Consider the following 13663-nt stretch of genomic DNA (forward strand, 5'->3'; position numbering starts at 1 on the left):
AGAATCATCTGGCTCAGCCATGGTCGCATCATCCTGGCCCGGGTCTATGATCCGAGGCGCATCATTCCCTCCCTCTTGAAAAGGATTTGACCTCAAATCCATTTTACCTGTATCAAAAGGAAATGAATCAGACAAAAAGAATTTAAAAATCATGTAAAATTTAGTGAAGGAAAATTTTGGAAAGAAACTTCCTTGGAGTTTTGAAGTTGGTTTCCTCGAGTACATGCATCTCCAAGTCTTAAACTGATAAGCACGATCTCTGCTTCTGTTCCTGACACCTCTTGGAGACTGATCATGTTTATCCTGGACACTCAAAACAAACATTAAAATACCAGGATCATATGTACAAGACAAGTACTTGTTCGGATCATAAACCAAAGTTTCTTTCCCTAGAACATGTAGCACACGTTTCAGATCATCATGAAGCCTATCAAAGTAAGTCTTGTACACCAGAATGGTGTCAGGGCACGTGATAGCACAGTTCCTAAAGAACAAATTCAAATCATGCGCAAGTTTCTCAGATTTAGAACACAAAAGATTAAGTTCAAATTGAGAATTTCTTATCCAAGGCTCAGCATGTTTATCAAAGAAGGTGTTGTAAATCAGAATGTTTTCGAGGCATGAACTACCATAGAACATTTCTAAAACGTGCCTAACTTGATCAGATTCAGAACACAAAAGTTTTAGTTCAAGATCAGATTCAGAATAAGAATGGACAGGTTTCAAAACAGAATCACCACAAAAATCTGTTTCAGCTTTATGTGAATTCTGTTCCAGCAATGTGCTAACCATAAAATCTTCCAAAGCATATGAGGATGCAAACAAAATTCCAGTGATCAGTTCATGTCCATAAGATCTCAGACTAAAGCTATTTTCTTTGAAGACAAATGAATCAAACGATTTTCTAGAGCAGAAAACTAGTTGTTGCAAATCAAGCTCAGATGACTTTTCAAGATGATCAAGACCAGAAAGTTTTATGTCATTGGAACTGACTTTATCAAACAGATCAGGCAGAAAATTAATCAAATCAAGTTTCTCACAGTTCTTGAATGTATGTGGTCAAAGGCGTAGGAGTTGTGCCGGGATCAAAGCAAAGTTGGTTCTCCATGATGATGGATGTTATGCTTGGTGCTTCCGCTTCAAAGGTTGGACCAGGTTCGCCTTCCTCATCAAATATGGGACCTAGATCATCGTTCATGGGTCTCCTGGTGCCAAGAAGCAGTCCTTGATGTGAGTAGTCGAATGGTTCTTCCTTAAAATCCTGTGAAAATAGAACAAGACTACTCGGATGCTCCGGTTCAAAACAGGTTAGTCCATTAGTCTCTTCATCATCAAACATAAAATCAGATTTTGGAGATGGAAGATCACATTCATCCTCACAAATGATCAAACTTTCAATCATCTCTTCATCATACTCATCAAAAATTGGTAAAGAATCTGAAAAATCTTTTTGATCTTCAAGGTTGTTTTCAGATTTACCTTTGGGTTTTTCATTGATGAATAAGGAAGGCTTAGCTACAGATGCACGTGTGGTTGTGCTCTTCTTTTGGATCTTGCTGACGTCCTTGAGGGCTTTTACCACACCCTCCACAAGGTTGTCACAAAACTCCCAGACTTCAAACTGACTGAAAAGCCTTCTTTGATCAGCTTCAAACATCTTAACCTGAAAGTTCTCAACACAAAAGGTTAACAGATAAAAATAATCTCCACACTCTCAAGTGTTTGATCTCACCCACACAAGTGTTTCTCTCAGATTTTATGGTCACTCAAGAGTCTCCTCTCAAATTTCTAAGAGAACAAATCAAATAACCCAATGGATTTCTCCAAGCAAGCAAGAGATGAACACAAGATAGAAAGATAAAGAGAATTGTTTTGAAATCCGTATTAACCACTCCAAGGCAGGATTTTTCCTCAGCCAGCAGGATTTCTCTTCCACCACCTAGCCAAATAAATCAAACTTTTTTTTTTCTTTTCTCTTTTTTTTTTGATAGATCTTTTTTTTTTTTTCTTTTCTTTTCTCTTTTTTTTTTTTATAGAAGAATGGCGATAGGTAAGGTAGTGGCCCGGATTTGAGATAGAAAGATGAAGAAGAAGTGTTTAGAAATGAAAGATGAGAAAGATGGATAGATAGTACCGGTTGAGTGGCTCTGATACCACTTGATACGCCCTAAAATAGGGAAGGATCACTCGACCGGACTAAAGGGATATGAACTCGCCAAAAGGGAGAACTGATGGATTGAACGGTGACACAATGGGTTGCGGATGGCCCAATGATACTACCAGACTTCAGTTGGTGCTTGATATGACTCACAAGTCCACCAAAAGAAGGATTTCTAAACGTTGCCTGATATGACGCACAGGTCCAACGAATTAGAGGCTGTTTACTCGGAGATAACCTCACCAAGAAACAAAGAAGTGTTCTACAAAGAACAAATAGATAAACTCAAATAAAAGGGGAAAAAGCTTGTCTTATTTCGTGGCTCTTAGGCCCTATATATAGGATTACAAGTTGTAGAAATCCAAAGAAGAATGTGCTAAAAACAAGACATGGAAACTAGAAATGAAGACTTTGACTAAAGACCGAAATTAATGATTTTTGTTGAATTCTTTTTCCCATGCACGACCAAGACTTCCTTGCTGACTCCCTCTTGGCATTCTTGATGAGAATGGGCTTGAAATGGACTGAGGAAAGGTCTGGTCGAATTTGGTGTAAAACCGACCCAAATTGAATTTGTTATGAATTTTTCTTTGGGCTGAAAAATGCTCATTTCGCCCAGCAACTAAACCAGCTCCATCTTCAGTGTCACTTAGCTCATTCAGCTCCAAGCTAGTATCACGTAGCTCACTCAGCTCATCTAGCTCATCTACTATCACTTCAGCTGGTTTCAGCTCAAGCATACTCTCTTCAGCTGGTTCCAGCTCGTCCTCAGTCTCATCAGCTGGTTTTAGATCAGTATCCTCACCATTAATCCATCCTGGTTTGTCTTTTGTTGAAGAATCATCTGGCTCAGCCATGGTCGCATCATCCTGGCCCGGGTCTATGATCCGAGGCGCATCACAGTTCCCGTGCATCGGGATCGTCTCATGATTCGGTTCCCGCATATATTCCCGCTCCAGCTCCCTCAGCCCCTCACGCTGCCCCTCAAGCTGCTGCTCCACAGGATCCGGGGGTCATGCCGGTTCATCTATTGGTTCAACAACCAGGTCGAGAGCATCTCCCGTTTCTCCAACCCAACCCACGACGAGGCCATAGCACTTGGTTAGTATTTTGTTTATTTGTACCGTTATATTTTTCCCTTTAATTAACTTGCTAACTTGTATTTTTTTAAAGGTTCACCAAGTCGAAAAATGGCATTAGCCGGAGCATCAACCAGATGATGTACTCCATGCTCCGTTTTGGATATCCAAAGTGGAGTGTGATCCCTACCGACGAACGAGAGTTGTGGTTTCGTCAATTCGCGGTATAGTAACTCTTCATTTTTTTAAAGTTTGAACATTTTTTTTAATATATTTACTTATTAAATTGTGTTTGTTTTGTAGCAAGAGTTCAACTGGCACTCCGATCATACGGAAACAGTCCGTAAGAAATTCAACGAAAAGGCCATGGACTCTTACACAAAGCAGATAAACTCGTGGAAGACAGTTTGGCAGAAGAACAAGAAGCCACTGTTCATCAACGGGTCGGTGTGGGAGCAGTTGATAGCTCATTGGGAGAAGGAAGAAACTGCAGAGACGTCTTCTAGGAACTCCAGGAACCGGAAGAGCGATCGTGGCGGGAAAGGTATGTATGTGCACAACCTCGGCGCTTGCTCTATGTCTACTAAGGAGGATGAACTTGTAAGTTTTTTATTATTATTTATCTTTATATTTTTTAAATAAATATTTTATATATTTCTTGGCTAATAATGGCGGTTTTTTTAGATCGAAGCAAATGACGGTAATCCCGTTGATCGTCTACAACTCATTAAGGTGGCTCACACTAACAAGACGACGGGTCAAATTCAGGACCCCGTGATCAAAGGTGTAGTTGATTTGGTGGAAGCTGAAATAGTTTCCCAATCTCAGCCTCTCTCTGATGACGGCGAGTCCACGGGAGTTTCAACCAACCTGTCTCTATTGCAAATAAATGAGATGGTTGAAAAGGTAAATTTTTTTATTAATATATTTTTTTTATAATGTCGATTACTTACTTGTCCCTATTTACTTACTTTAAATATTTTTGTAGGCGGTTCCTAAAAGGAAATGAGGCCGTTTAGTTGGGTTGGCCCGTCGTGCTTCTTCGTATCCGGCATCTTCTTCACAAGCTCCGTATGCCGATCCCATGATTCTCGAGGAGCTACATGACAAAGATGAACGGATTGGGGCATTGGAAGAGCAGAACACCACTATCCTTTCGGAGAATGCCACTATCCGTTCGGAGAATGCCACTATCCTTGCTGAGTTGGCATCCCAGAAGAAGTTCAACACCGAGATTATGCAGAAGCTAGATCGTTTGATGTCTTCGAGTTCATCTTAGTTTATTTCGGCTTTTTAAAACTTTCGGAATGTTTTTTTTTTATTTCGGTTTGTATGAATTTTAAACTTTATGAATGTTTTTTTCCTATTTCGGTTTTTATGAATTTAAATTTTATAATATTATTAGTTTTAAATTTCTGATTTTTTAAATTTATTAATATCAAAAAATATATAAAAATGCAAAATTAATTAAAAAAAATAAATGGGTATATACCGACGGACAGTGGTCGTCGGAATATACCGACGGACATATATCCGTCGGAATTTACCGACGAACCTTGTTCGTCGGAATTTACCGACGGACAACGGTCGTCGGTATATTCCGACGACCGTTGTCCGTCGGTAAATTGTTCGTCGGAATCCACCGAGGAACACTCTACGTCGGAAGTGTCCGAGGAACGTTCTCCGTCGGTACGTAGTTTTTCCGATGAACTCTGGTCTCGTGTATCTGCATCGTAATATCGTCGGAAGTTCGTCAGAATGACGTTTCTCGGTATTCGTCAGAAAGTCGTCGGAAGTTCTGACGAAATTCCGACGAATTTTTTTTTTCCGACGAAACGATACCGACGGACGGGTTCGTCGGAAATTCGTCGGAATTGGTCAATTCCGACGAATTTCCGACGATTTCGGCCATCAGAATCCCCCTGTTTTCTTGTAGTGTTATCATTCATGGGTTTGTTTTGTTTTGTTTTACAATAGCGACAATGACAAGATGGACACAACAATAATAACATGAAACGGATATAAACAAGTTTGTATGTATGAAGTCAAACTTTTCAACTAGCATAAGAAAATTGAGACTAATGATTTCATTATTTCGTTTTGGATTTTTAGCTATCCAAACAAGTAAAACTCTTCCTACTATTTTTTGTTTATAACGTTTCATTTTAATATCTTCTAAAAAATTGTAACCAGGTAACTGCTTAGAATTTTTTTTCCACAATTTTATTATTAGCTCGATTAGTGAAAATTTTATTTTGAGAATTGCATGTCAAATACTATTTATAAATTTTAAAAATCTATTTGAATAGTCACAACTCTTCAATTTGAATAGTCACATTTTTCCAATTTAAAAATAGTTATTTTGAAAAGATATTTATAAGAATAGTCACAATTTTTCATTTTTAAAAAGATACTTATATGAATTTTTAGAAAAGACACAACCTTCCAACATTGAACTTTTTGAAAAGACACAACTCTTCTTGACATCTTTTAGAAAAGACACAACTTTTCAACATAAGTGGGATTCACAACCTTTGTAATTAATTAGGATTGCTATTATTAGTAGATATCAGAATCTTACTAAATGATTATCTCACAAATCAATTATAAATTTATCAAACCCAAAAATTAATATTCTATTATGATAATACATTCAAATATTAAATAGTACATTTTATACTCATGTACATTTATATTGATTTTTCATAAGTTCTAACCTATGGTAAATACGTTTTATAAATTGGGATGATACATATAATTTAAATATAGTACATGAAATCAACATGTGTTGGGATAGCATAAGGTTATTTAAAATGTAAAACCACTATTTGAAAATGAAAGAGTCTATTCATGTTAGGTTTAGACTCCAGTCTTTTAAAATTAATTGGTTTGGTTTGATATAGTATATACATATAGTGAAATCATTTTTCTGGGTACGAAAAAGTGAACCAAATCCCTAAAAATAACCACGAACACAAATCAGTGTTCTATGGATTTGAATCGAGAATATAAAACCCAGACAGAGATGGTGTAGCTATTGAAGAAATCAATTAGAAGCTTATAATACTGGATCCAGACAAAAGAATGTGTAGATTAGGATGAAACAAACCTTGCATGTCTTGACCTTGAAGAACAGAAGAATGACAAAGACGGTGTGATTCGGTGATTTGGAGGCGAACAGGAACGAGAAAGCCTTTGTGTGGTTTGTAAGAGAAAATCTAAGGTTCTAAAGAATCGCCGCAAAAAGGGTGAGTTGAGAGAGGCAGTGAGTTTTGAATTAGAAATTAGGGTTGGGAATTGATAAAAAAAGGTTGGTACAACAACTAAATTTGACCGGTTTGGCTTTTGCGTTTTCTGTTGCATAAGGGCATAGATGACATTCACTAGCTCCAAAGGTTGTCACATGTAGAAAGTGTCTTGGGATGAAATTCCAAAGTGATAAAGTGTCTTATGGAGTAAAAAAATTTCTAAAATCTATTACTTACAATTTTGATTTAAAATAAACACTAACATATTATAACCATAATCCGTACAATCTATTACCTATTCTGAAAAATGAGTATAACAATAAATATATGCAAAGATCGTGTGCATATAGATTTAACTATATATATATACTATATCAAACCAAACCAATTAATTTCAGAAGACTGGAGTCTAAAACTAACACGACTCTTTCATTTTCAAATAGTGGTTTTACATTTTAAATAACCTTATGCTATCCCAACACATGTTGATTTCATGTAATATATTTAAGTTATATGTATCATCCCAATTTATAGAACGCATTTACCATATGTTAGAACTTATGAAAAATCAATATAAATATACATGAGTATAAAACGGGTTACTATTTAATATTTGAATGTACTATCACAATAGAATATTAATTTTTTGGTTTTATAAATTTATAATTAATTTCGGAGATAATCATTTAGTAAGATTCTGATATAATCATAAAGATAAATGAATAATCTATTTTAGTTTAAATAATTAATTATAAGTTATTAAATGAAATTTAAATGTATGTTCAATAAAAATGTTACGAAGATTTTAAATCTACTACATTCAAACCATCTCATGGAGTTTACATATTTTTTATATCACAGATATTCCTAATAAACAGATCTAAAGATTGCTAGGCATATTTCATTTTTCAAAATCAAACTAACCACACAAGTATATATTAAATCATAGAATATTTAAGATCATCATTATTCCTTATCTTAGATATATTTTTATGCAAACTGTAATTATTGCAAATCATTTTGCGAAAATTATTTACACTAAATAATTAATACTCAAAAATCTAAAAGTTGCAGCATATTTCATTTTGGAATATTATCTAAAATTGACCCAACTAATTATTATCTTTAATGTAACTATTTAGGTTTAATTAAAATTTATTACTTACATTTTTGATTTAAAATAAACACTAACATATTATAACCATAATCCATACAATCTATTACCTATTCTGAAAATGAGTAAAAATACATATATGCAAAGATCGTGTGCATATAGATTTAACTATATGTATATACTATATCAATCCAAACCAATTAATTTCAGAAGACTGGAGTCTAAACCTAACATGAATCAACTCTTTCTTTTTCAAATAGTGGTTTTACATTTTAAATAACCTTATGCTATCTCGACACATGTTGATTTCATGTAGCATATTTAAATTTTATGTATCATCCAAATTTTGTAAAATGTATTTACCATAGGTTAGAACTTATGAAAAATCAATATAAATATACATGACTGTAAAACGGGTTACTATTTAATATTTGAATGTATTATCACAATAGAATATTTTTGGTTTTGATAAATTTATAATTGATTTCTGAGATAATCATTTAGTAAGATTATGATATAATCATAAAGGTAAACTAATATTCGATTTTATTATAAAATAATTAGTTCTAATATATTAAGTGAAATTTAAATGTATGTTCAATAAAAATGTTACGAAGATTTTAAATCTACTATATTCAACCCATCACATGGATTTTACATATTTTTATATCATAGATATTCCTAACAAACAATTCTAAAGATTGCTAAGCATATTCCATTTTTCGAAATCAAACTAACCACACAACTATATATTAAATCATAGACTATTTAAGATCATCAGTATTCCTTATCTTAAATATAATTTAATGCAAACTGTAATTATTGCAAAACATTTTGCGAAATTTCTTTACACTAAATAATTAATGCTCAAAAAACAAAAGCTTTTGCAAAATATTCCATTTTGGAATAGAAACTAAACACACAACTAATGAATCGTGAAATATTAAAGATCAACAATATCCTCATCCTAAATATATATTTTTAAAAATGTAAATACTTGCAGAATATTTCTCTTACAAAATTTTATCTTAAAACTATATCCAACATATATTTTATTACATATATTTGGTGATTTTCTTTAAAAAAGAAGAGATACCTTAAAATCTTAAGATAAAGTATTGTGTTCTACAATATGTATTGTCTAATATAGAAATCAAACTATTTACAAAATAAAGTATTGTTTAATAGAAAATTTAATATATAAATTTTTTTCAAATAACCATATTTTACAGAAAAATTTGTATATGATATAAGAAATAATTATAAATGTACATTTAAATTATTTTACACAATATGCCAAAAATAAACAGTTTAAAATAATGCAGTTTGATAACTTTTAAACATCTGTTAAATAGCATATATATTACCAAAACTGTTTATACATATATTGATAGAGTGATATAAAATTTAATAGGTTGAAATAAATCTTATAAATTTACAACTATATGTATCAACGTCCAGACAGTCCATTTAATCTATGTTAAAATCAATCTGAGATAAAATCATCAACGTCCAAACAATTTTTATATTTCTAATTTATTACTTGGACCCTAAGAACAGCTCATTTAATCATAGTTTTTTTGGGTTGGTCAAATTTGGATATTATTTTATTGGGTTTGAACCATCAATATCAATTTTGATAATGTTTGGAAAAAAAATATATCTTGATAAGCCCATTACGATGTGGACAACCTAATTGACATCCATATATATAAAACAAGTATCTTCTTTATGAAAAGAAAATGAAATGCATTAATTGAATTATATTCACCATTCCGTGTAAATGGCTTAGAATGCTAAATTTGATATGATGGAGAGCCTTTTTGTCTATCTTGCAGATGTTTGGTATCCTAAGTAAATGAGCAGAAACTTCAAGGTTGCATGATCCGCGGCTTGCGGACACTGCAGCAAGCAGCAAGCAGCGACGCCTAAAATATGCACTTAAGTATTTAACAAGAGTTTTTATGTATAGTATGTTCGTGTCTTTTTTTTTCTTTTCGAATAATATGTAAAATTAATTCAGAAAAAGTAGTTTTTACAGCTTTTAGCTACTTGAAATATAACAGAAACTCAACATAAACTTAAGTCTCGGGATGGGCTATATATGTATTGATTATTACATATTTACATGAGAGTTATTTTTGGTTTCACCCCTTAGAGTGAACCTTTAGGTTCACCAACCAATAGAAAGTCGTTATTTTATATTCAGTATCTGTTAAAAAATAAAACAAAATATTATCAATTTATATCATGATTTTAACTGAGTAGAAATCAGTTGGAAGATAGAGATGGATGATATTTCACTAGCAATGGGAAATAGACGGTAAAATCAGGGTATCAAGTAGAACGGACCTATCCTGATAAAGAAAAACCACCAGAATTTTATGGACCCACTGTGGACATATTGAAAGTATTCTGTTGGAAGGTGCGGTGCCCTCCGAAAATAAAGCATTTCTTATGGCAATTCCTCTCAGGGTGTATAGCTGTACTGAAAAATCTAAAAGCAAGAGGAATACAAGGGGATATATGTTGTGCAAGATGCGGAGCTCCAGAGGAATCCATAAATCATGTATTATTTGAATGTCTTCCAGCACGACAGGTGTGGACACTTTCAAAAATACCATTGAATCCTCATATCTTCCCTCTCAGTTCTCTTTTCGCAAATATGAATCATCTTTTTTGGAGAGTCACTCCAAAAATGGATGATCACCAATTTGTATGGATATTATGGTATATTTGGAAAGGTCGGAACAACAAAGTTTTTAGCAACTTGGATATTGATCCAAGAGATACGCTTAAAATAGCAGAACTAGAATCAACACTTTGGGCGGAGGTACATGTAATAAGTAACCAGAGGGTTGCACATCAAGTGCAGGAAAGAATTGTACCAACAATACCATGAAGATGGTGTTTCATAAATGGCTCATGGAAAAATAATGAACAATTTTCATGACAAGGGTGGTATATGTACATATAGTTACTACTATATCTTACGATCTTTGCATATATTTATTGTTACTCATTTTTCAGAATAGGTAATAGATTGTACGGATTATGGTTATAATCAGTTAGTGTTTATTTTTAATCAAAAATTGTATGTAATGGATTTTAATTAAATCTAAATAGTTACATTAAAGATAATAATTAATTGGGCTGATTTTAGTTACGACGTTATAATCTTTCGATAGTCCAAAAAACAGTCAATAAAACATGATTCTGTTTTAATATATTAGATGTATCCTGAAACTCAATTTTCTTCACACACTCTTTAAATCAACATTAAAATATCAACTCGACTAACTTAACTAAGAAATATGTGGATAAATAGTTTTGGTGATCAGGTCTCAAAAATTATGAGATATGTAAGCAATAGTTCTGATCGAAAGGTTTGTAATCAAGAGACATAACATTGGTAGAAATTACTTCCCTAACTAAATTCAACCAAGGATTTTGACAACTGCCGAAATGATAAAAAGACTCCTGATATATATATATGGCAGAAAATAGGAATCATAAATTGATTAAAAAGCAAATCAACAAAGAAGAAGAGATGCTACTCGAAAGGAATATTGAAAAAGGGAATACAATAAAATTAAAAAAGAGAAAAACAACATTCATAGATAGATACGATAGAGAGAGGTCTCTAATAGATATGATACCTCAAAATGAAAATTAAACAATACTTAAAGGGATAGATCAGCGCCCCAGCTCTTAGATGTCCCTTCTTCTGGCTGATCAACAGCATCAGCATCAGCATCATCATCATCATCAATCTCCACAATATTGTCATTTCCTAGCTTTAAGATGACATCCTCCTCGTTCAATACATTCTCTTGCGGATACCAATAGCTAGGAAGATTGGTAGTCCTATGTGGAGGAAAAGGAGGAACGTTTCTAGGGAGCATCGGGGGATAGTTGTTGTAGGAGGGCATTGGCTCAAGTCCCCCTGAAAAGGAACCGTTAGTGAAAGTGTTCCCTGAGAAGAAGCCAGTAGGAGCCATGCGAGGAACTACGGTCATATTCATGTCCATGAGTCCGCTATTGAAAGATGGATAAAGGCCGGTACATATGCGTTTGAAAGGTTCAGAAGTGTTCCCAAGATTATTATCATTTGATAAACCACCTTGTGAATATTGACTTAATATCCACTGACGATGGAACTGTTGTTCATTCTCCTTCTGCTTCCTTTCCCACTGTAGCTCCCTCTTGTGCGAGTTCATGTGACCACCTAGGCTTTGAGAGGATGAGCACCGCTTATTGCAAAAGCGACAAATGAAGCCGTTTCCTGTTGGGACAGCACCAGATCCGAAACTAGGGTTCTCACTCCTCCTTTCAGACACAACTTCCTGAGAATCAGACCCTAGTCCCGGATTGTTGTTCTCCGTTGCCGTCTCCTTGGACTCCTCCACAGCCACGTTAATGTCATTGCATTTTTCGAGTTGGGCCAGGGAAGAGCTTGCAGAAGACATAACTTGGTTCTCCATATCAATATATTTTTCTTTAGTTTGTTTAGACTGACAAGTGATATTTTATCTCTGTGTGCTAGATTCAGAGACGTGAGGACGCTATTTATTGAGAAGACAACCTCATCTCTCGTTAACACTTACGGTATAAAATCTCCATTGTGTAAAATTAATTAAAGTCAGAGCTACATTTTCAATCCATATCCAAGAAGATATGGTTATTTCTTTCTTTGTGTTGATTTTACTCATTTTGTCTTCCTGTGATGTATGGAAATAATTTTTACAATCTGTATTTACACTCATTCTTACGTAATATATACCACTTTCAAATTTCAATCCATTTTAGAAGTTATCTTTGTTTTACTAGTCATCTTTTTCTTAAATGTCACTGGTCAACATTAACTAATATGTACCAATATAATTATATAACTTGGTATTTTCTGTGTAATGGTATTAAAAATTATTGGCCCAAAAATATTTGAAAATGAAAAAACAACCAATAAGCTAGCTAGTCAAAGTAGCATCTTTCAGTGTTATAGGAGGATGATGCTATTCTTAACCTGTTTGACTACATACTAGATTTGCTTCTTCTTTGCCATGAGAGAAAAATAGGTAAAATAAACTTGTGAGATTATTAGCTTTTTTGGTCGTAGACAACTTTTACTTTCTTTGTTCTACACTTCTACTTGGGAGTAAAAATTATGAACAACTAAGGGAAATAAAGTCCTAAGGAGTAGATTGCGTCTGCTTGTAAGAGATTTTCTAAAATTATTTGATAGATCTTATTAGTAGGGGTGGGTACAAGCCGAGTACTTGTTATTTTTGGTATATTTAATATTCGGCTTGGTTTATACGAATAGTAAAAATTTCGACTTGCACTTGATTTATTAAAAACGAGTATTTACAATTTCAGGTACTTACTAAAAAACGACGGATTTTCAAGTTACTTGTTTTACTATTTGTTACTTATAAATTACTTGTGAGTTACTTGATAATTATTGGTAAATTATTTGATAATTAGTTAGAATTTAGAGATAAATAATATTTTGAGAATATTATAGATAAAGAATATTTCATTGTTTTTATGTTTTAGTAAATTCTGAAAATAGAATATATAAGAGAGAGAAAATTCCAATATGCTTATATAAATATATCACCTATGTTTGATTCACTTATGAAAATGGAAATATAAATGAATTATTTTGTTATGATTTAGAAAACGTGTTTTTGCTCATTAACAAAAGCGAATAACAAGTCAAACTACACCAATTAATACTTATATTTGTTTTGTATTTGTAAATAATTAAAATAGATTATTTGATACTAGACTTGGTCAGACTCTAACCAAGTACGCGATTTTACGAGTTAAGTAGAGACAATTAACGAGCAATTGTGCCACCCCTAATTATTAGTACTTTGTTGCTAGCTAGTGAAAATAAAGCTTACCCTTGGTCTAAATTTTTTAATTAGCAACACTGTTGGATTTCTCTCCTTAAGCCTAAAACTAATCAAATCACAATCAAGCCTTAGTCCAAAAAGAAGAAACATCTAGAGAAAAGTGGAGAAGTATAGAAGAAGAATTGTGTAGAAAAAGAGAGAAA

The 13663-nt window shown here is 33.2% G+C and overlaps 1 protein-coding gene across 1 annotated transcript; it reads right to left on the bottom strand.

Annotated features, from left to right (window-relative positions):
* Positions 1–10940: 10940 nt before the first annotated feature.
* LOC111212639 lies at positions 10941–13121 on the bottom strand. The gene has a single exon (XM_022714213.2). The coding sequence runs from the start codon at positions 12081–12083 to the stop codon at positions 11283–11285; it is 801 nt and encodes a 266-aa protein (XP_022569934.1). The 5' UTR covers positions 12084–13121; the 3' UTR covers positions 10941–11282.
* Between the last annotated feature and the right edge of the window lie 542 nt (positions 13122–13663).

This window comes from Brassica napus, chromosome C9 (genome assembly GCF_020379485.1).
Source record: "Brassica napus cultivar Da-Ae chromosome C9, Da-Ae, whole genome shotgun sequence".
Taxonomy (NCBI): Eukaryota; Viridiplantae; Streptophyta; class Magnoliopsida; order Brassicales; family Brassicaceae; genus Brassica; species Brassica napus.

Coding starts and splice junctions, on each gene's coding strand:
- LOC111212639 (XM_022714213.2), bottom strand. CDS start 12,083: ATGGAGAACCAAGTTATGTCTTCTGCAAGCTCTTCCCTGGCCCAACTC.